Source organism: Carcharhinus amblyrhynchos, chromosome 31 (assembly GCF_965287045.1).
Source record: "Carcharhinus amblyrhynchos chromosome 31, sCarAmb.v2.hapA, whole genome shotgun sequence".
Taxonomy (NCBI): Eukaryota; Metazoa; Chordata; class Chondrichthyes; order Carcharhiniformes; family Carcharhinidae; genus Carcharhinus; species Carcharhinus amblyrhynchos.
This window is the reverse complement of record NC_137354.1, coordinates 18938749-18961993: the sequence shown is the minus strand read 5'-3', so window position 1 is coordinate 18961993 and position 23245 is coordinate 18938749. Positions and strand designations below refer to the sequence as shown.

Below are 23245 nucleotides of genomic sequence, written 5' to 3'. Positions count from 1 at the left end.
TTTATTATTGACCCCTTTAACCATGTTTTGGTTTGAGATTTTAAGTTTCCTTTCTGATTTGTTTTTAGTTTTGGGTGGTAACCTTCTTTTCGGGGGCTGCCCCTTTCTAATTTGTCCCTCAATTAACTTGATTTAATTTATTTTTGTCTAGTCAAAAAGATTGGCAGAAGGGTTAAGAAGGAAGTTGAGGCGAAATCTTATTGCCCAGTTTGTAGGGACCTGGAGCTCACCACCTGAAAGAGAGATAGAAGCTGAAACTCTCGTCGCAGTTAGAAAAATCTTGCAATTGATAGAATCCCTTCAGTGCAGAAGGAGGCCATTCAGCCCATCGAGTCTGCATTGGCTGTCTGACAGAGCACTGGCTCACCCCCTTAACCCTGTGTATTTACCCACTAATTCTCCTAACCTATATATCTTGTGACACTAAGAGGCAATTTACGATGGCCAGTCTGCTTAACCTGCACATCTGAAGTGGCCACAATGTTATGGACCAAGAGCCAGTACATAATGGGCTAAATGGCCTTCATCAGGGCTCAAATGTCTATGTTTCTATGCGATTCCAGTATCGCTGGGTTAGATTTTCCAGTCACACTTTCCCCGAGACTGGAAATTCCCATCAGAGGTCGATGGACCTTTAAATGATCCACCAAATTTTCCGTCCTGCCCGCATGGATTCCTGCTGGAAATTTCCCTCCTGAGAGAAAACAATTCCTAATTCCTACCCAATAACCCCAGTGGAAGGAGCATCAGCTACCAAGGAGAGTGTGCATTGCTATGGTGATCTCTATGGTTAGATACCCATTTGGAACTCCCCCTCCTAACAGCACTGTGGATGTACCTACACCTCAGGGTCTGCGGCGGTTCAGGAAGGCAGCTCATCACTGCCTTCTCAAGGGGGCAATTAGGGATGAGCAACAAAACTAGCATAGACACATCCCATGACTGAATAAAGAACAAGAAGACTGGGCTGTTTACTTGGTTGAAGTGATGAAGGAGCTGTGGCACTGGATCAGTGCTTTCAGGAAAGAAAGGGAGATGAGGGAGAGAAGAAACAGAAGTGAGGAAGGTCTGGTAAATTAAAAGATTAAATCTGAGTGAGTGAAGTGAGCAGAAGAATCGGCAATCTTTGTTTATTTGGGGCACACGAAACGTCTCGGATTGAGTGCAAAGAATGAAGAAAAGTACAGCACAGGAACAAGCCTTCAGCCCGTGCCTGTGCCCTAACTAACCTAAAGGAAAAAAACCTTAGTCCGTATCCCTCTATTCCCTCCCTATTCCTGTATCCATCCAAATGCTACTTTAGTGTTGCTAATGTACCTGCTTCCACTTCTGGCAGCGCTCTCCAGGCACCCACCAGTCCTCAGCATCCCTCCAACATCTTCCTCAAACCTGCCCCCTCTCACCTTGACCCTTCCACCCTGACACTCCACCCTGTCCCCTCATCATTCTGAGAATGTGTGAGAAGTGTAAATAAATATTCAAAGCAGGTTCTTCCGGTTAAAGAGGGAGCAGGTACACCAAGGGGCATTTTAAACAGAGCAGGTGGCTGAGACGTTTGACCTTGGGGAGGTGGTTAAGCACACACTGGAAGGATAGTTGGAAAAATGCTCCCGCTGGATATTAAACATGGAGAATAAGTGCCAACTGTAGTACCTCAGCAATTCATGGAATCTAGCCTGAGGCTTCACTCCAGCATAGCTGGGATGCTCGACAAGCAATTATTGTTAGCAATACTATAGAAATTAATGAGATGGGAAACTTTATTGATGCAAATTAAATACATTGAGCAAAAATGTGATCACTTCACCTTTGTACATATTTGATTTGATTTATTATTGTCAGATGTATACAGTGAAAAGTATGGTTTATTGCACGCTATACAGACAAGGCATACCATTCATAGAGAGGGAACAGCAAGAGTTCTCACAGCATCAGGTTAAAGTCCAACAGTCTTATTCGGAATCATGAGCTTTTGGAGCGGTCAGGTGAGTGAAGGAGCAGCACTCCGAAAGTTCGTGATTCTAAATAAACCTGTTGGACTTTAACCTGGTGTTGTGAGACTTCTTACAGTGCCCACCCCAGTCCGACGCTGGCATCTCCACATCATAGAGAAGGAAAGGAGAGAGTGCAGAATGTAATGTTACAGTCATAGCTAGGGTGTAGAAAAAGAGCAATTTAATATTTGATTTGATTTTTTTATTGTCACATGTATTGGGACACGGTGAAAAATATTCTTTCTTGCTTGCTGTACATACAAAGCATACCGTTCCTAGAGTACATGGGGAGAAAGAAAGGAGAAGGTACAGAATATACTATTCCAGTCATAGCTAGGATGTAGAGAAAGATCAGATTAATATGAAGTAGGTCTATTAAGAAGTCTGATGGCAACAGGGAAGAAGATGTTCTTGGATCGGTTGGTATGTGATCTCAGACCATTGTATCTTTTCCCCAATGGAAAAAGTTGGAAGAAAGATTGTGTGGGGTCCTGGATTATGCTGGCTGCTTTACCAAGGCAGTGGGAAGTATAGATTGAGTCACTGGATGGGAGGCTGGTGTGATGGACTGGCTACGTTCACGAGCAGGAGCCATACCAAACCACATATCATGTCTCTGACACGGGCTGGAATTTTACCATTCAGCCTGCACGTGAATCGGAGCAGGCGAGGAGTAAAATCCTGCCCACTGTGTCCCAAAATTTCAGCACTGGACTCTTTATCTCCCTGTATATTTGTTAAATATTTTGGATCCACCTTTTTAACTTCTGATCATTATAGGTAGACATTTAAATAATTTACTGCAAGCTGTATTGACCAAATAAAGTAAAACTACTAAAGGACAGACTGATAACGTGAGTTTAATGTGTTAGAGAATGGTGAACTGAGTAAAGGTAATTGCCTCTGATTGGTACAAATCTATACTCTCTTGTTTCCTTCTCTATGAATGGTATGCTTTGTCTGTATAGCGCGCAAGAAACAATACATTTCACTATGTTAATACATGTGACAATAATAAATCAAATCTTTCTCTAGACCCTAGCTATGACTGTAACGCTACATTCTGCACTCTCTCCTATAAACGGTATGCTTTTGTCTGTTTAGCGCGCAAGAAACGATACTTTTCACTGTATACTAATACATGTGACAATAATAAATCAAATAGGTGCAGTGTTAGTCAGGAGATCTGAGGGCAGTGCACAAATCCCGGTGCAGCTGGAGAGAAAGTGCAGTCCATGCTTTGCTTCTCGCTGAAGACTGATGTAATGTTTGAACCTGTGCCACAATGCAGAAACTATCTGCTTCTTTTACTCAGAGTGCTACACAGCGCCTTTCAAACCTCGGCTAAAGATCGGGGAAAAATAAAGTTACGGCAGTGAGAGCCCCAAGAAAACTCACCCAGAACTGAATGAAATGGTGGCGGGATTATCCACCGTATTAAAATGAGTATCACTGTATAAAAGCACAGACAACTTGTGTTTATATAATCCTTCAGAATGGTTAAAAGTCTCAAGGAGAATTATCAGATAAAAGTTGACACTGAGGCGCATACAGGGATTTGTAAAGATTGAGTCAAGGGGTGTGGGCGTCACTGGCTAGGCCAGCGTTTCTTGTCCAACCCTAATTACCCGTAAAGGTGGTGATGAGCTGCCTTAGAATCATAGAATGCCCCCAATGCAGAAGGAGGCCATTCGGCCCATTGCATATGCACTGACTCAAAAAAGGAGCATCTTATCCAGACTCCATGTATTTATCCCTCTAATCCCCCCCAACCCACACATTTTGAGACACTAAAGGACAAGTTAGCATGGCCAATTCAACCTTGGGAGGAAACCCACGCAGACACAGGGAGAACGTGCAAACTCCACACAGTCATCCAAGTCAGGGATCGAACCCAGGTCCCTGGCACTGTGAGGCAGCAGTGCTAACCACTGTGCCACCATGCTGCCTTCTTGAACCACTGCAATCCATGTAGTGTAGGTACACCCACCGTGCTGTTAGGAGGGAGCTCCAGGATTTTGACCCAGTGAAGAAATGCCGATATTGTTCCACATCAGGATGTGCATTTGGCAGAGAGATTGAATGTTTACGGTGATGGATGGGGTACCAATCAAATGGATTACTTGGCCCTGGATAGTGTCGAGCCCCTTGAGTGTTTCTGGGAGCTGCACTCATCCAGGCAAGTGGAGGGTTTTCCATCACACTCCTGACTTGTGCAACAGGCTTTGGAGATGAAATAATCCGTGCAGACTTCCCATCCTGCTGTTGTAATCATCCTGTTAAACTTTTGGTTAATGGTAACCCCCAGAGGGTGGAGAGTTCAGCAATGATAACACTACTGAATACCGGGGGGGTTATATTCTCTCTCGTCGGAATGTGGAAATTCTTTGTATAAATGTTACCAGCCCAAGTCTGAATGTGTTCCAGATCCTGTGTAGACTGACACAAATAGCTTCCCTATCGGAGTAGTTGTGAATGGAACAGAATGTGTGTGAACATCCCTAATCCTGACCTTGTGGTGGAAGGAAAGTTATTGATGAAACAGCAGAAGATGGCATCAACCACATTAGCCATCACCTCGATGAGGATCAAGAGTAGGCCAATGGGGCAGTAACTGGCTGGGTTGGAGTTGTCCTGTTTTTGAGGACGGAACATATCCAGGTGATTTTTCACGTTGTTAGGTGTTGTTACTTCAGTGCACTTTCACGTATACTTTCACGCTCACTGAAGCATGTTATTCAATGCTGGGTCCACCTTGTGGGTCTGGTGTTAACATTGAGTACTCCTCTAAACAAATATTTTACTCTTTCCATGCTTAGCTAATGAACTGAGCAGTAAATCAACATGCAGATAAATGACATGAATGTAATTATTTTTAACAGTGCTAGCTTGTAAGCTTTGCCAACTCCCTGCATTGGAGAATAGATTAAGTTATTCACAACTAATTGTAGAGTAGAATTATAGAATCCCTACAGTACAGAAGGAGGCCATTCGACCCATTGAATCTGTACCAACCACAATCCCACCAGGCCCTATTCCCGTAATCCCGCACATTTACCCTGTTAATCCCCCTGACACTAGGGTCAATTTAGCATGGCCAGTCAACCTAACCCGTACCTCTTTGAACTATGAGAGGACACTGGAGCAGAGGAAACCCACACAGACACAGGGAGAAGGTGTAAACACCACACAGACAGTGACCTGAGGCTGGAATCGAACCCAGGTCCTTGGCACTGTGAGGCAGCAGTGCTAGCCACTGTGCCACCTTGCTATCCTGTAGTTGTGATTAGTTTCACATTTCTTATCAGTCAAAGAAGCTATTTAACTTAACTGATTCTATTTGCATGGTTCTGGATAGACTGTGTCAATAAAGGATGCAGACTAAGGGACAATAAGTGCCACAGTGGTTAGCACTGCTGCCTCACAGTGCCAGGGATACGGGTTTAATTCCTGGCCTTGGGTCACTGTCTGCGTGGAGTCTGCACGTTCTCCTCATGTCTGCATGGGTTTCCCCTGGGTACTCCGGTTTCCTCCCACAGTCCAAAAGAGGCGTTGGTTAGGTGCATTGGCCGTGCTAAATTCTCCCTCTGTGTACCCAAACAGGTGCTGGATTGTAGTGACTAGGAAATTTTCACAGTAACTTCATTGCAGTGTTAATGTAAGCTTACTTGATTTATTATTGTCACATGTAGTAGCATACAGTGAAAAGTGTTATTTCTTGCACGCTATACAGACAAAGCATACCATTCATAGAGAACTGTTCACACTAATAAACTTTAAAAATTTTTGAAAAACTCATTCCTTTGAGCCTTCCGCAGTATAAAAAAATCTCAAAATATTTGCTGGGACTTCATTGAATTTTAAAAAAGACCAGAAACTCCTTGTGGTTTCATCGTTCAGTTCAAAATCCTATTTGAGCATATCGCCTGGAAAATTTAGGTTGATTTTTGTGGTGTGGCTCTAAATTGTATGAAGATCCTCATGGTTTGAGATGTCTTCACTCCTGTGAGTGAAGCTGGATTTCTACATCAGTACGACACAAATAAAAGTCAATGCCAACTTAAAATATTTACAGAAATATTCATGGAAAAAATCTCAGTTACCTTCTAGCTATCTCTTCAATAATGGCATTGGCCTTCAGAAGACCTTGCCCTCTTCGTCAAGGTATGAAGCAAAGTAGGATTAGATCTAAAAATGTTGAGAAAAACTAAGAAAGTGATGAGGAGAAATTTTGGTTGGAATTCTCCAGTCAGGCGGCATGGTGGCACAATGCTACCTCATAGTGCCAGGGATCTGGGTTCAATCCCTGGCTTGGGTCACTATCTGTGTGGAGTCTGCACATTCTCCCTGTGCCTGCGTGGGTTTTCTCCGGATGCTCCAATTTCCTCCCACAGTCGGAAAGACGTGCTGGTTAGGTGCATTGGCTATGCTAAATTCACCCTCAACGTACCCGAACAAGTGCCAGAACGTGGCAACTAGGGGATTTCACTTCAACACTTCATTGTAGTGTTAATGTAAGCCTACTTGTCACTAATAAATTAACTTTAATCGTTCAAGCCCTGTCACAAGGAAGGAGAACTTAGCGCTCAGCCAAATCTCCATTCACTGCAGCCGTGCCAGAGAATCCTGCTGCTGTGAATGGACGGAAAATTCTGGCCTTTACTTCTCAGAGAGTGGTAAGTATCTGGAAATCTCTTCCTCAAAAGGCAGTGGAAGCAGAGTCTTTGAATGTTTTCAAGGCAGAGCTGGATAGATTTTTGATTAACAAGGAGGTGAAAGGTTTTTGGGGGGTCAGCAGGAATGTGGGGTTGAGTCAAATTAGCCATGATCAGCAGATTCATGGAACTAAGAAGCCAACTCCTGCTCCTAATTCGTATGTATGTAAAATTAAATGGGGTTGCGGGACAAAGGACTTTGGTTACAAACTGACCTTTTACATAAAGAAATTTCCTTTCTCCAAGGGCTGTCTGTCACAGGTCAGGGCTTCCCCCCAGAAGGCTAATGGCAGCTTCTAACACAGATTATGATGCCCTAATAATTAAAACCTATTTATTTGGGTTTCAATTATTAGGCACGGTGGCACAGTGGTTAGCACTGCTGCCTCACAGCGGCAGGGACCCGGGTTCAATTCCAGCCTTGGGTGACTGTCTGTGTGGAGTTTGCACGTTCTCCCCATGTCTGCGTGGGTTTCCTCCAGGTGCTCCGGTTTCCTCCCACAGTCCAAAAATGTAAGCATTAGGTGGTTGACCATGCTAAATTGCCCCAGGATATGTGGGTTAGAGGGTTTAGTGGGGTAAATATGTGAGGTTACAGGGATAGGGCCTGGGTAGGTTGCTCTGTTGAAGGGTCAATACATACTTTATGGGCTAAATGGCCTCCTTCTGCACTGTCGGGATTCTATGACGATCTGTACATGCCTTTCGGAAAAGGAGGAAGAGAACATGTTATTAGGTGAATGCAAATGGACTAAATCTACCTGGTCAGGGTCCTTCAGAACTAAGTTTAAAAGTTAATCCTACAATGGGCTGTTTGGTTATCTTACAGTAAGAGTAAGCTTCCAACTGCATTGCTGAGGTTGTTCTTCATTGAGAGAAGAATAATAGTACAGTCCTGAGGGGAATATTTTTCATTTAAACATTACCCCTTTACACAAGTGAAACCCCCCCCAAAAATATCCTGTTGTATCAACCCTACTTAGAGAAAGTGGAGAAAGGTCAACCTAATGATGTTCAGTATTCCAAGGAAATTCAGTGACAATGGACAATACAGACTCACACCTCTAGATATGAAGACAACTCCCCTGGGAGTGCAAGGAAAATGGCTTGATTGATTGGTAAGGCTTCAGACCAGCAGGCTATACCCTGAAGCTATCCATGATTCATGATCTCCTCTTTGCTCCCCCTACCCCAAATCCCATGTTGTTCACAGACCCACTGCAATTTTCTCTCACCTCCCCCCCCCCACCCCGAGTCAATGATATCCTTCCCTCCGACTCTTCCACCTGCCCCGCTCCCCCCAACCCCAGCCTTCCTAGGCACTTCTTGGATCCAGCCTGGAGACAAATTTAAAGATCAGACCCCCACCGTTTAAGTTCATCATAGAAAAATTCTGAAGTGTTTCTCGTCCACAGAACAATTCAAGTTTCAACAGAGCTAAGGTGGGATTTGAAGTGCGGGGGGTTGGGGGGGGGGGGGGGGGGGGGGCGTGGTATAGTGGTAATATCACTACACTAATAATCTAGTAATCCCGAAATCCAGGCTAATGCTGCGAGGATATGGGTTCAAATCCCCCCATGACACTGGTGGAATTTGAATTCAAAATTAAAAACTAATCAGTGACCTTACCCACATATTTTAAAAAAGCAAATTCTAGCCCCTGTGCCTTTAATGAAAAGATGGAGTGAAAATGTTGGCTCAGCGGGTTGACATACCAATGTGCTAATTGGCTTAAGATGGCGTAAAATCCACAGTGCCCAGAAGGTTCTTTTGCACAGCTTTATTATTCTGGATGACCAGTCAGTCGAAGATGGCCTCATCGCTATCGGGGAAAATGGGGATGAGCGGGCAAGATAAAATTAATCTCCAACTAGGTGAAGAAGCCCAGAGCCTATAAGTGGCTTAAAATACACACCGCAGGAAAGAGAAGAAATTGAGAAGGAAAATGACCCATAATGGTATTCAAGAAAGTCAAAGGGGACGCGGTGAAAACTGCTGGAAGTTATCAGGAATTTTATTTTTAAAATATAGGCCAAGATTTTCAACTCACAGTCTTGTGGTACCTATAATATTAAACACTACATTAGAATGTAAAACCCTTAACCAAACATTTAATACCAACATGCTGTGCACAGAAGAGGATTGCTACTCCAAACAAACATGAAACACTAACTCAGAAATGAGAGAGAGTTCCATTTATTACAGTTTTCAATGCTCGGCATACTAAATATAATTTAGCTGCTGCCAAATCGGTTTAGGACACTAATCTCTTGTATAAAGTAGATTCTTGTTTAGACAGAGTTGGAAATGTACTGTTTATCTGGAGTTTACGGAAACACTGATTCAGACACAACATTCGCTGGCAAACAACCTATCGATTTCAGGATCAAACCTCTAATATACAGAATACAAGTGAACGGTGGTGAACAAGACTGTGGAGATATGCATTTCACATCTGAAGTCACAAATTCATGGCCTTTTTAGTAAATGCGCTTCATTCTTCTTCGTCATCCATTCCGCAGAGTCGAAGCAAGGATTTGCGATAATCTCCTCCTACATCATCCTGTTTAACAAAAAGGGCCATATTAATATCAGTCATTCCAGCCGGGCTTTTCCTTGCGCTTGTCCCATTGTCAGCTGCAGTATGTTGGACACCCAAGCTGTTAGAACGCCCCCCCCCCCACCACACCAAACCTCCCTTGGGCCTCTACTGTAGGACCATGTGGGAGGCCATTCGGCCCATTAAGAATGCACTGACTCGACTCTCTGAAACAGCATCCACCACAGTAGCCACTGCACCATCAATGATTTAAAAAAAAAACTGAAGGGAAATGGAGAGGGGGATTGGCAGAATGGAGAACAGAGACACCCATCTCCCAAATGCCATGTGAGAAATCAAATACCTGAGCTACCCGAAACAAGCTACTAGACAAATAGCAGGCTGGAACAATTGGCTGTAGAATCCTCAAATGTGCTGACATGCACCGGTATGATTGATGAATACAGTAAGGGTACTGTAACCTATTATACCCCAGGGCTTACTAGGCCCCAACTTTGATGTAAGTGAGGCAGTCACCCTGTAATGAGAACATTGCACCAGCAGAGATCTGCCAGGTCAGTATAAACCCCAACGCAGTCTGCCTTATGGAACTACATTTAAAATAATACAGGTAACCCTAAACCCCACCCGCTACTCTCTTTCTCTTCCCGTTTCCCCCCCCCCACCACCAGTTTGTCTTTTTCCACCATGCCAGACAATTATTCAGCGCACAGTTGGCATCCAATAGCCCTTTGCGAACTCTTGCAGAGCAACACACAATACTTGTGGGACTCCTGCAGAATGCCAGAGTGGAAACAAGTTGTTTTGATGCAGTGAGGCGTCACGATTCCTGAGCTCGGCATCCTGACCCCGTACTCCTTGTCCAGGTGAAGGTTAAAACTACTTGAACAGGTACACAAAAAAGGATTTCTTGTGGAGCCACATGTCATGTTTAGAATAAATTAAATCGTCATACAAGAAGTAAATTACACAAAATATTCTCAGCCTTAACCACAAACTTGTTTTCCCTTTCATATCTGCTAAAAAAAAATGTTTATTTGTTTTCTTGCCCCATCTGACCCAAGGGAACTGTGCCATCACTTCAGTCTCTCCTGCCTTCCACCCTATCACACACCTTCTATTCATCCTTGTCCTGCCCAAGCCTTCCCGAAGCATCTTTAACATTTCCTGATTCTGATGAAAGATCACAGAGCTGAAACATTAATGCTGTTTCTCTCTCTCACTCTACACAGGTGCTGTCGAACCTGCTGAGTTTTTATTGTCCAGCATTTTGTGTTTCTATTTCTGGTCCAGTTATGTCTGTTTCATCGCAGCGTTAAGGTGGATTCCCAGAAGCACCGTCTCACCTCCATTCCCTGGGATTGTAAAGTTAGTAAGTACACCGAGCGGGGCGCCGTTTATTGTAAAAATGTGCAAAGGCAATCTTTCATTTTTGATGAGTCCTGTTGGGTGTGGCACCTTGTTAACTTTCACATTTTGGCAACTTTATTTGTTCCCGGCATTTGCAGGGCACAACTTTCCGTGAGGAAAATGCATTTCAATCAACACAACTCTGAGCTTTAACGTTCCCTTCCCCATTCTCCCTACCCACCCTCCTCCCCACCCTCACCCGCTCCCTCTCACCCTCCTCCCCCCTCACCCGCTCCCTCTCACCCTCCTCCCCCCTCACCCGCTCCCTCTCACCCTCCTCCCCCCTCACCCGCTCCCTCTCACCCTCCTCCCCCTCACCCGCTCCCTCTCACCCTCCTCCCCCTCACCCGCTCCCTCTCACCCTCCTCCCCCCTCACCCGCTCCCTCTCACCCTCCTCCCCCCTCACCCGCTCCCTCTCACCCTCCTCCCCCCTCACCCGCTCCCTCTCACCCTCCTCCCCCTCACCCGCTCCCTCTCACCCTCCTCCCTCTCACCCTCCTCCCCCTCACCCGCTCCCTCTCACCCTCCTCCCCCCGCCCACTCCCTCTCACCCTCCTCCTCTCCCTTTGCCCACTCCCCCTCACCCCCACTCACCCACTCCCCCACACCCTCCTCCCCCTCACCCGCTCCCTCTCACCCTCCTCCCCCTCACCCGCTCCCTCTCACCCTCCTCCCCCCTCACCCGCTCCCTCTCACCCTCCTCCCCCCTCACCCGCTCCCTCTCACCCTCCTCCCCCCTCACCCGCTCCCTCTCACCCTCCTCCCCCCTCACCCGCTCCCTCTCACCCTCCTCCCCCCTCACCTGCTCCCTCTCACCCTCCTCCCCCCCTCACCCTCTCACCCTCCTCCCCCTCACCCGCTCCCTCTCACCCTCCTCCCCCTCACCCGCTCCCTCTCACCCTCCTCCCCCTCACCCGCTCCCTCTCACCCTCCTCCCCCTCACCCGCTCCCTCTCACCCTCCTCCCCCCTCACCCGCTCCCTCTCACCCTCCTCCTCTCCCTTTGCCCACTCCCCCTCACCCCCACTCGCCCACTCCCCCTCACCCTCCCACTCCCCCTCACCCTCCTCCCCCTTCACTCACTCCCCCTCACCCTCCTCCCCCTTCACCCACTCCCTCTCACCCTCCTCCCCCTTTCTCCATCCCCCTCCCCCTCACCCTCCTTCCCCCCTCCCCCACTTTGCCCACTCCATTCCTTCTGCTGTTTGCCAAGCCATGGGGTTGATCCGTGCCGTGTACCTGCTCCTGGGAGGCCACTGTGTCTCCGAGGTGAAGGTTTCTGGAGGGAGAGCAGCCCAGGGGAAAGGGTTAGACTCCAGTTTCCTTCAGCCACCTCGCTGTGTTTTTATTATTCTCCTCCAGCTGCCTCTCTCTCTCTGTCTCTCCCTAATTCTATTTCTCCTGCCCTAGGGTTTCTCTCGTCGGGGAAACCGTTGACAACAGTTTGTTCCAACAACACTGAAACGGGAAAGGGTTTTAAATCAGCAAGTGCCGAGTTTCAGCAGGACCACCAGGGAACAGCTGCAGAGTTTGATCCGAGAGTGAATTTGTGCTGGGTTTCTCAGTAGACCAATGTCATTCATTATGTGTCAACACGAAATGTGCACGAGATGTTTCACCCGCCTCTTTATCCCTTCCTCAGCAATCCTGGAACATCACCTGCCCGGTTTGTCATCCAGAGTTGCTGAGACAAAACACTGAAAAAAAAACAGGGCCATAGCAAATCTGACCAGAAAAGGTTCTAACTAAACCTCAGGCTAACAGTGCCCATGCCCAGCTGTCTGCCACCCAAACACCCCAACCCCTGGCTGGGCCATACGCCACCCGCACCCCAACCCAGCCCGATCCAGCACTGCCTAAAACCCCAACCCGACCCCATCAACCACTACCCGAACCCACCCCCACTCCCTAGCCCAACTGACCACCACTCAAACCCCCCCCCACCCCCATCGACCACCACCCAAAACTTCCACCCACCCCCCACCCAACTGACCACCTCTCAAACCCCCCCCACCCCCATGGACCACCACCCAAAACTTCCACCCACCCCCCACCCGACCACCACTCAAACCCCCCCCCACCCCCATCGACCACCACCCAAAACTTCCACCCACCCCCCACCCGACTGACCACCACTCGAACCCCCCCCACCCCCCAGCTGATCGACCACCACTAGACCTCCCCCAGCCCGATTTGACCACCACTCAACCCCCCCCATCCCGATCAACCACCGCCCAAACCCCCACCCCCCTTAGCCCGATCAACTACCACTAGACTCCCCCCCCACCCCCCAGCCCAAACGACCACTACCCAAAACCCCCCCCCCACTCCCCCAGCCAAAATCGACCACCAACCTCCCCCACCCCAATCGAACGCCATATGACCCCCCCCACCCCCCAGCCCGATCGACCACCACCCAAGACCCCCACCCTGCCCAGCCGATCAACCACCACTAGACCCCCCACCCCCCAGCCCGATTGACCAGCACTCGAACCCCCACCCCCCCCCAGCCCAATTGACCACCACTCGAACCGCACCCTCCCCCACTGGCCCCACCAACTGCTGCCTGACCATTCCACACCCCCCCCCAAGCCCGATGGACTGTCACCCGAACCCACACCCCTTGGCCAGGCCGATCGCCAGCCGAACCACCTCATTCTGCAGCCCAGCCAATCCCAGCTGCAAAAAATGCGCACCTTCCCCATCCCCTCCCTTGAGCCCCGCCCCCATCCTGCTAGCAGCCCCTCCCCTTCGGCCCTGCCCCCCCCTTAGGCCCCACCCACTCGGCACTGCCTCCTGACTCCCGACTCCCAAAGCCTGTCCACAATCAACAAAGCACAAGCCAGAGGTGTGTGTTGGAATACTCTCCACTTGCCTGGATGAATGCAGCTCCAATAACAAGACACTCAACACCATACTAAACAACCCATTTGCTTAGCACCCCATCCATCATCCTCAACTTTCACTCCGACACCATGTAGACTGCAGCCGTTCAAGAGGGCAGCTCACCACTGCTTTCAGGGGCATTAAGGATGGGCAATAAATGCTGGCCTAGCCAGCGACGTCAACATTCATCACGGACAAACAAAACTTGCAAGTTTGTCACGTGTACAGCGACATACCTGAATGAACGAATACAACGACTTTCCGTAGAGTCGTAGAAACTCAGCTTTGATGTCAATCATATCCACTTCACACCGGCTCACTATGATTCGAATGAGGCTTCTGTCATCGGTACCAGCACCCTGACAGGAACAGAACAGTTAAATCCCGCGATTTTGATGGCTCGTGAACGACACAAACTCAGCTGAACAGGTATTTTTCTGGCCCTCCTGATATTTTGGTGTGAAATAGCTTACTATTCACAGGGTGGTGTTTAAATTACCAGTGGGTTGGGGTTGGGTCAAAGGCTACAATTTCTCAAAGCTGACCCGCATCCTTGCGTAATGGGGTGGGCAGCCAGTTTGCTCACAGGAGGACTAATGAATTCATGAATAAGCCTCTTACTTAACCCATTCCTGCTGTTTGCCTGCAGCCTATCAAGTTTTCCAAATCACAAGAATCTCAGCAGCTGAGGGACACGATGACAGCTTTCACTCCTTGTGGGCCAAAACGAATGTTTCATCCGGCCCCTACGCCTCTCACATTCCCCCGCTGTCTCAAATCACCATCCCCCAGAAATATAAAGGCCTTGAGATTAGGGCTGTGTAGTAGTGAGTTTGAACCACCCCACCCCCACCCCCACTCCCAGAAGTTAGGGATCAGGGAGGCTTGCTACGAAGACACCTTGTTTAATTAGAAGCTAAGCTCACCACTCAGGCCGGCTTCCAGGATCCCCATCCAAAACTCCGCAACCCCTGCAATGGTAACCTTCCCTTCTTAGTAGCCGGGCCATCAGTTATGACACAGATACACAGCAAATCTCACCTATTCTGCCCCAAAGCATATGCCTAAGCCTCAGTCTCAGAACAGCAGGCAGTGACGCACATCTGTCACTTTCGCTTTTCCAGGTCAACTCTCCTTTGACCATTTTACCCAAATGCATGACCAACACGGTCCAAACTCATTGCATGCATTACCAGGATAAATCTCCAGCCCATCCGTCTGGGCTGAATTTAAAGCCTTACCTGGTTTCATCCCTGTCGATCCTGGAAAAATCAATTGCCTTACAACTCTGAGAACTCTGTTCTTCTAATTCTGGCCTCTTATGCATTCCAAATTCCTTTATCCCATCTTGAGCTGTCTGGACCCTCAGCTCTGCTACTCCCTCCCTAAAGCTCTCTACCAGCCCACATCCCTCTCCTCCTCTAACAGAATCATTGAAGTACAGAGGAAGGCCAGTTGGCCCATCATATTTTGCACAGCTCTCTGAATGAGCAGTTCTTCTACTGCCATTCTGCCACCTTCTCCCTATAACCCTCCACATTTGTCCTTTTCAGGCAATAGCCTAATGCCCTCTTAAACGCTTCAGTTAAACCAGCCTTCACCACACTCTAATGCAGAACCTAACCCTCGCTGTGTAAAACGTTTCTCCTCACACCACTTTTACTTCTTTCACTAATTACATATTAAGAGATGACTCAAAATCTACTCTTGAATTGGAGAGTCACTACTAATTGTATAGATCAGTGCCAGATTGTTTCTGATTATGCTCCTCTGAAGCTGCTTAGGGTAATTCTGTAAAAACCTGGAATTAAAAGTCTGATCTTTGGAAGCTTTTGTTGTTAAAAACCGATCTGGTTCACGAATGTCCAATAGGGAAGGGAGTCTGTGGTCCTGACCCAGTAACTCATGCGACAATGTGGTTGACACTGAAACTCCCTCTGAAATGGTCTAACAAGCCATTCAGTTCAGAGACAATCAGGGATGGGCGATAAATGATTACCCACCCAACAAATAAACATGCTGAATTAAATAAGTTTTATTTTGTTTGTAATGCGGACAGGCAAATAACAGACCAATGTTACTCATCTAATTTAACCAGTGTTTAACTACGTTGTAAAATCTTGGTGGGTTTGGTTACAAAGTACACCACAGATCCAGACCAAAGAAAAGTCTTCATTGTTCTCCAAGTAGGTGGTGTAACTGATTAAACTGGTAATGGTTACTTTACTGCTTTAATATCCTGCGTTCTGTTTGAAACTCGAGTCTTGTATTAGCTCAAAATATAGGCTGGATACAGCAAGCATTTCCATAAAAACCGACATCTGGATTATACGAATTAGCATGGCACTAATAATGGAATACGTCTTATTTGAACTGGGGAATGGACTGCTTCGTATTTGAAAATTTCCAATCTAGTCACATTTGGCTAGAAGTCACAGGGAATAAAGCAGATAAGAACAGAGTGCCTCTGAAGTTCTGAAAAAATGTGAATAGGAGTGGACTCTATAGCGAAAAGCTTACATTACTAAATGGTAATCGAATTCCATTCAACACCAAGATTGAAAGAGAACAGACGATGAAAACATACGCTCAAGATTTGATCACTAACGTTTTGTTAATGGGCAGCACGGTGGCACAATGGTCAGCACTGCTGCCTCACAGACCCAGGTTGGGTCACTGTCTGTGTGGAGTTTGCACATTCTCCCCCTGTCTGCGAGGGTTTCCTCCCACAGTGCAAAGATGTGCAGGTTAGGCGAATTGGCTGTGGTAAATTGCCCCTTAGTGTCAGGGGGACGAGCAGGGTTAATGCATGGGGTTTACAGAAATAGGGCTTGGGTGGGATTGTTGTCAGTCAGACTCGATGGGCCGAATGTCCTTCTTCTGCACTGTAGAATTGTTTAATAGTTGGCATATATGTTTATGCTTCATCTTTTCCATTTCATGGACAGAAGCTTGTTAACATGGCAGGGATTTTGGCCTGTTGGCTGTAGAACTGACCCAACCCAGGCAATGCAGAGGAATTGGAGAGGGATAGTATGATGAAATGTGTCATAGTCTGCAGAAAGGTCAAGAAATGATGTTTATTTTTGTCATCGTCACGTAGAACATTAATTGTGACTTTGGTAAGAACTGTTCCTGAGGCAGAGTTGGAAACTTGAGAAGAGATTAAAACATAAGAGTTCCAGGAGAGGATCAGGGAGGTGACAACACATTCAAGGGCTGGAGAAGGAAGGGGAGGTGGGAGACCAGACAGTAGCTTGAAAGGATAGGGGTTTGTTTTTTGAGGAGAGAGTTAATAATGGCAGATGTAAAAGAAAGAAACAAACCTTCAGAGAGAGAGAGAAAAAAACACAACCTGTTATCCTGGGGACAGTAACTCTGAAACTGCTGAGACAAAACCCTAATGTTGTTACAACTGTGCATAATCAAGACACATTAATCAGAACAAAGACCTTCTCTGATACTTACCGACATCGCTTCATAAAGCTTTGTTGCAAAAAAGCTAGCTGGGTTCTTTGCATATTGCACTACAGTGAACAAAAGACAAAAAAGTGTAAACACATGTCTATTGAAAAAGACAAATTAATGGACAGAATGAGCCTTTCATGCAAAAGCTTATTGAATAGGTCAAAAAGTCTGTACAAATATAACTTATGTATATTTACAAGGCAGTGGGTGCCAGTGGCACAGCGGTTAGCACTACCGCCTCACAGCGCCAGGGACCCAGGTTTGATTCCTGGTTTGAGTCACTGCCTGTGCAGAGTCTGTAAGTTCTCCTCATGTCTGTGTGGGTTTCCTCCGGGTACTCCGGATTCCTCCCACAGTCTGAAAGACGTGCTGGTTAGATGCATTGGCCATGCTAAATTCTCCCTTAGTGTACCCGAATAGGCGTTGTCAGACTGTGGCTATTAGGGGATTTTCACAGTAACTTCACTACAGTGTTGACGTAAGCCAACTTGAAATAAATACCTTGATGAATAAACTTAAAATTTGAAAGGGAAAGATCAGTAGCTTCATTTAAAACCATTAAAATATGAGGTTGTTTTGCAGCATTGGGAAAGATTTTATAAAACTGCCATGAATCTGATGAAATAAAGCAGTGTAATATTTTCAGTAAAGGATTCCCCATTTATATAAATAGTGGAAAATATTAAACATTCTTTTACTTGTAGAGGTCAGGTTGTCAACCTCTCCAGGTATTGCATCACACAAATGGATTTGGACAAATGTAGATTATGAAATAATAATATTTATTTATACAGAGCCTGATCACACAGCCACATCTTATACTGCGGATTGTTTTTAAAGTTTAGGAACAGTTGGGAGCCACTCCATAGACAAAGTCAGGGGAACAATTTTGGACCATCCAAAAGTTGATCCCAAGGTCACTTGACCATGAAGGATTTTCCTACAAAACACCAGCTGTTGCATTTGTAGGCGCTCTTGAACATCCTGAGAATGAGAAAAGCACTTATTTGTTTGGAACAGGAAGTTAAGAAACTATTTTTTTTTGGATTGTCTTCATATAACAATCACCCCTCAAAATATACATTTTTAGAATGTCATTCTGGAAACTTGCACTGGTCCTCACTGCTGCACCACCACTTACAATCTGAAAGTATCTGAGGAGAGAGAATAGAGCCAACGTTTCCAGTCTGGATGACCCTTCGTCAAAATTAAATTTGGCACAGCTTAATTAAAGAGCAGAGATAGATGATGAGCTGAGGTGGAAATTTCCAGAGCTTAGTGAAGGGGGTGTGGAAGACACAGACAGACTTGTTAACAAGGAACTGAGTTGTAAAATTAATATGTTGCTCAACCAAGGGCTGTACTGGGTCGGATCTCAAACAATGATGAGACAGAGTACAGGAATGAGATAGAGAATCTAGTGAACTGGTGCAGCGACAATAATTTCTCTCTCAATGTCAACAAAACGAAGGAGATTGTCATCAACTTCAGGAAGCATAGAGAACATACCCCTGTCTACATCAATGAGGATGAAGTAGAAAGGGTCGAGAGCTTCAAGATTTTAGGAGTCCAGATCACCAACATGTCTTGATCTACCATAGTTAAGAGAGCCCACCAACGCCTCTACTTTCTCAGAAGACTAAGGAAATTTGGCATGTCAGATACAACTCTCACCAACTTTTACAGATGCATCATAGAAAGCATTCGTTCTGGTTGTATCTTAGCTTGGTATGGCTCCTGCTCTGCCCAAGACCACAAGGAACTACAAAAGGTGGTGAATGTAGCCCAATCCATCACGCAAACCAACAGCCCATCTATTTATTCTGTCTATATTTCCCGTTGCCTCGGAAAAGCAGCCGGCATAATTAAGGATCCCATGCAACCCAGACATTCTCTCTTCCACATTCTTCCTTTAGGAAAAAGAAACAAAAAGTCTGAGGTCACGTATCAACTGATTTTAGAACAGCTTCTTCCCTGCTGCTGTCAGACTTTTTAATGGACTTACCTTGCATTAAGTTGATCTTTCTCTGCACCCTACTTATGGCTGTAACACTACATTCTGCACTCTCTCATTTCCTTCTCTATGAACAGTATGCTTTGTCTGTAGAGCGCGCAAGAAACAATTACTTTTCACTGTATGTTAATACACGTGACAATAATAAATCTAATCAATGTAGGAAGTGAGCTCATGGTTAATGGGGGCAATAAGCACATGGGCAGACTTTTGCATAAACTCAAGTTTATGGTTTATTTATTAGTGTCACAAGTAGGCTTACATTAACACTGCAATGAAGTTACTGTGAAAATCCCCTAGTTGCCACACTCCGGTGCCTGTTCAGTAAACTAAGGGAGAATTCGGCGTAGCCAATGCGTCTAACTGTCACGTCTTTCAGACTGTTGGAGGAACCCTGGGCGCCTGGAGGAAACCCACACAGACATGGGGAGAACATGCAGACTCCTGACAGACAGTGACCCAAGCCAGGAATCGAACTCAGATCCTTGCCGTGAGGCAGCATTATACCTGGCAGCTGCATTGGAGTTCCCTTCAAAACCACCAGGAAGACAGATGGATGATGTCGGGATCCCAACCAGAAAAATGTTTGGAGACTTAATGCTCCCCGCACCCCCAAACCTACCTCCCCAATAGGCTCAGTCTTCCCAATATTCCATGTTGGAAAACATTTGGACATCCAGTTCTGGATGCCAGGGACCTACCTTCCTTCAAAGGCAAAAGGCTTGCAATGCACAATTTTATTTGGGAGTTATCCATTCTACAATTATAGGCCTGGTGTGAAAACAGAAAAATATTCTTACCCAGGGCCAGCATTCCCATTTGGAATGTGCCAGACATTTCATCTTTAATGGTGTCTTCAATATCCTTGTTAGTTATTTGATAATATTCTTCAAACACTACAAAAGAGAGAGAGATAGGAGTCTATATTTAGAGAATTGAAGATAATATCAGTAATCCTTTCACATTATCAAACAATTTTAAACTGATGAGCCAAGAGTTGATTAGACAGAAAGATTTTCTCTGTGATTGAAAATAAAAATTGAAGTTACAAAAAAATTCACTGATAGAGGGCTGGTATTACAAATCGACACTTCCACTAAGTGCCTTGCCTGACGAGGGCATATTGAAGAATCAGGCCAAAGGTAGGTGTGCCTGATTCACAGCACACCCAATTTCCCAAGTCATGAATCAATCATCACAAATCTCAATTCGACACAACTCCATGCCAGGAATGTAATCTCCAAGTATAACCTCATGTTGCTCTCATTCATCTCAACTCACTGACAGACAGTCCAAATTTAGGTCTTTTGCGTTCAGCTTTTCTCTTAGGAATAAGTCACAGTTATTTTCTCATGTAAGCACACAATGCTTTGCGAGGCCATTTGAAAGCGTTGCCTTCAAATCAGCGGGTTACTTGAAGGGGAATTTGAATTCTCAAGGGTAGAGGATTCTTCTGGCTGACATTCCAGCCAGATTTGGTGAGCAGCTTTGATGAATGCAGCAATCTGCAGGAGTGGAGGGAAGGTTATGAGCAAGCAAGGGCAAGATACTGGCCAAAAGAATTAACCTGCTATAGAGCACATCACGCATTCAAAAACGGGGAAAGCTTTCTACAGCGTGTGAAAGCGAATGAAGAAGTGAAAGAGAGCAGCTACGGAGGAGGAGACCTGGGCTGAGCTGAAACGATGTGGAGATGCCAGCATTGGACTGGGGTAAACACAGCAAGAAGTCTCACAACACCAGGTTAAAGTCCAACAGGTTTATTGGTAGTAAACATGTCCTGTCTGGAGATAATACACATCTCTTCAACCTATGCTTAATGCTATCTCCACTCACACTGTCTGCACCTTTAAGACTTAGCCGCAAAGACTCGCGTTCCAATCAGTATTCTGTAAACTGTGTGTGCCTTTATGTGCCCTGTTTGTGATCAGAACTCCCACTCACCTGACAAAGGGGCAAATCCCGAAAACTAGTGGTGTTTACTACCAAATAAACCTGTTGGACTTTAACCTGGTGTTGTGAGACTGCTTACTGAGTTGAAACACCAGCCTGCTGAGCCCATAAAGGCACACTTCATACAAACCTAGATAGACAAGTTACAAGAACCAATTCCATACAAGTTCAAGGCGTAATTCTGATGTCAAATCAAATAAATTAACTGTGTCAGTAAATGAGCACACAGTGAAGTATGAAGCGGCCAAAGTGTTGGAGTACTTCCCTGCATTTAAATCTACCATTATCTGGAAGGAAAGACAGAGTTATATCAAAACACTTGTGCATACTGAAGTGATATTTTAGTGCCTTTAACAGAAGTCAATAGCGAGAGAACAGAGTTTAAGATAGGGATTGAAAACAATGGACTCAGTCTTCCCAAAATTGGTGAGGCAAATCACCCATTTGTTTTTTCAAACCTGAGAATGGTATATGGCGTGATCAGACCTGCCAAGTGGAATGGCAAGAAAATATTAATACAGTGGAGACTGCATATTATGGTCAGCCATGGGAACAAGTTACTATAATTGGTTGACGATTGCAAGCAGTAGCAGGAAAAACAGGTATTTTCCAAGATCAAGGTAGGTGGCGCAGTGGTTAGCACTGCTGCCTCACAGCGTCAGGGACCTAGGTTCGATTCTGCCCTCGGGTCACTGTCTGTGTGTGGACTTCGCACACTCTCCCTGTGTCTGAGTGGATTTCCTCCAGGTACTCCAGTTTCCTCCAAAGATGTGTAGGTTAGATTGATCAACCATGCTAAAATTGACACTAGTGTCAGCGGGGGGGATTAGCAGGATATATATGTGGGTTACCTGGGTGGGATTGTGGTCGAAGCAGACTCACTGGGTCAAATGGCTTTCTTCTGCACCGCAGGGATTCTAGGATTCTCAAATTCCATGAAGCTTGCAATTTAGATGATTTCATAGGATCCCTAGTGTGCAGGAGGCCATTTGGCACATCAAGTCTGCACTGGCTCACTAACAGAACTCCTACCCAGGCCCACCTCTCTGTCCTATCCCCATAACCCCACACATCTATCCCACTAGGCTACACATCTCTGGTTACCAAGGAGCAACTTAGCATGGCCAATCCCGCTAACCTACATATCTTTCGGATTGTGGAAAGAAACTGGAGCAAAACCACACAGACATAGGGTGAACATGCAGACTCCAGATAGACAGTCACCCAAGGGCAGAATTGAATCCGGGTCCCTGGCGCTGCGAGGGAGCAGTGCTGGTCACTGTGCCAACTCTTCTGTAACACTGCATTTTAACAAAGCGAAAGACAGCCAAGCTCGATTCTTCAGAGACTCCTACAAGCCTAAGACAGAGATATCAAACCATGCAGGGAGTTCCACAACTTCCAGCCTGGGCCACTTGAAAATGAAGAAGATCAAGTGATGCTCAAGAGGTCAGGATCATAGGAGTGCAGATCCTGGGAGAATTAAATTCATTTAAAGATTATTTATTAGTCACAAACAGGCTTACATTAACACTGCAATGAAGTTACTGTGAAATTCCCCTAGTCACCACACTCTGGCGCCAGTTCAGGTACACAGAAGGAGAATTTAGCACGGCCAATGCACCTATCCAGCAAGTCTTTCGGACTGTGAGAGGAAACCAGAGCACCCAGGGGAAACCCACGCAGACACGGGGAGAATGTGCAGATGCTGCACAGACAGTGACCCAAGCCGGGAATTGAATCCGAGTCCCTGGCTCTGAGAGGCAGCCCATTAATAGGGCCAGGGTAGGTTAGAGAAACAGGGAGGGCATAGCAGCCATTGAGGGATTTGAAAAACAATGATGATTTTTAAACCCAGATGCCGTTAGACGGGGAACCATCACAGGTCAATGATCAGATGGGTAAACAAACAAGTTGGGATATCAGAGGCAGAATTTCGGATGAGCTCAAGTTTCTAGTCTATTTACAAGTCAGCAAGGTCGACACATGGTCCTGGAAATGTGGATTAGATACCTCTGCTCTGGGAGATAACTCACTAGTTTACATTCATTCCCTGTTGGCTAGGAAGTGCTGACCAATGCACTTTCCAAATATCCAAAAACTATACAATACCAGAGTGAAAAACACTAAAAAAATGTATATATTGGCCAGGTTCCCCACACCCCCCGTGGCAGCTTTTCCAGCCTTTGGCTGCAGGTGGGATCTGATCTTACTGAAGTCAACAGCCATTTGCACTGCTAGCACT

At 46.0% G+C, this 23245-nt stretch overlaps 1 protein-coding gene across 1 annotated transcript in view; it reads right to left on the bottom strand.

Annotated features, from left to right (window-relative positions):
- Positions 1–8705: 8705 nt before the first annotated feature.
- The window catches only part of LOC145360434 (annexin A4-like), a 46028-nt gene continuing 31488 nt past the window's right edge, over positions 8706–23245 (bottom strand). The window contains exons 9-12 of the mRNA XM_080215646.1: positions 19848–19943; positions 17034–17092; positions 13802–13924; positions 8706–9272 (exon numbers count right to left, since the gene is read on the bottom strand). Of these exons, the coding sequence (XP_080071772.1) occupies positions 9204–9272; positions 13802–13924; positions 17034–17092; positions 19848–19943 (347 nt within the window). The 3' untranslated portion in view covers positions 8706–9203. The remainder of the gene's footprint in view (positions 9273–13801; positions 13925–17033; positions 17093–19847; positions 19944–23245) is intronic.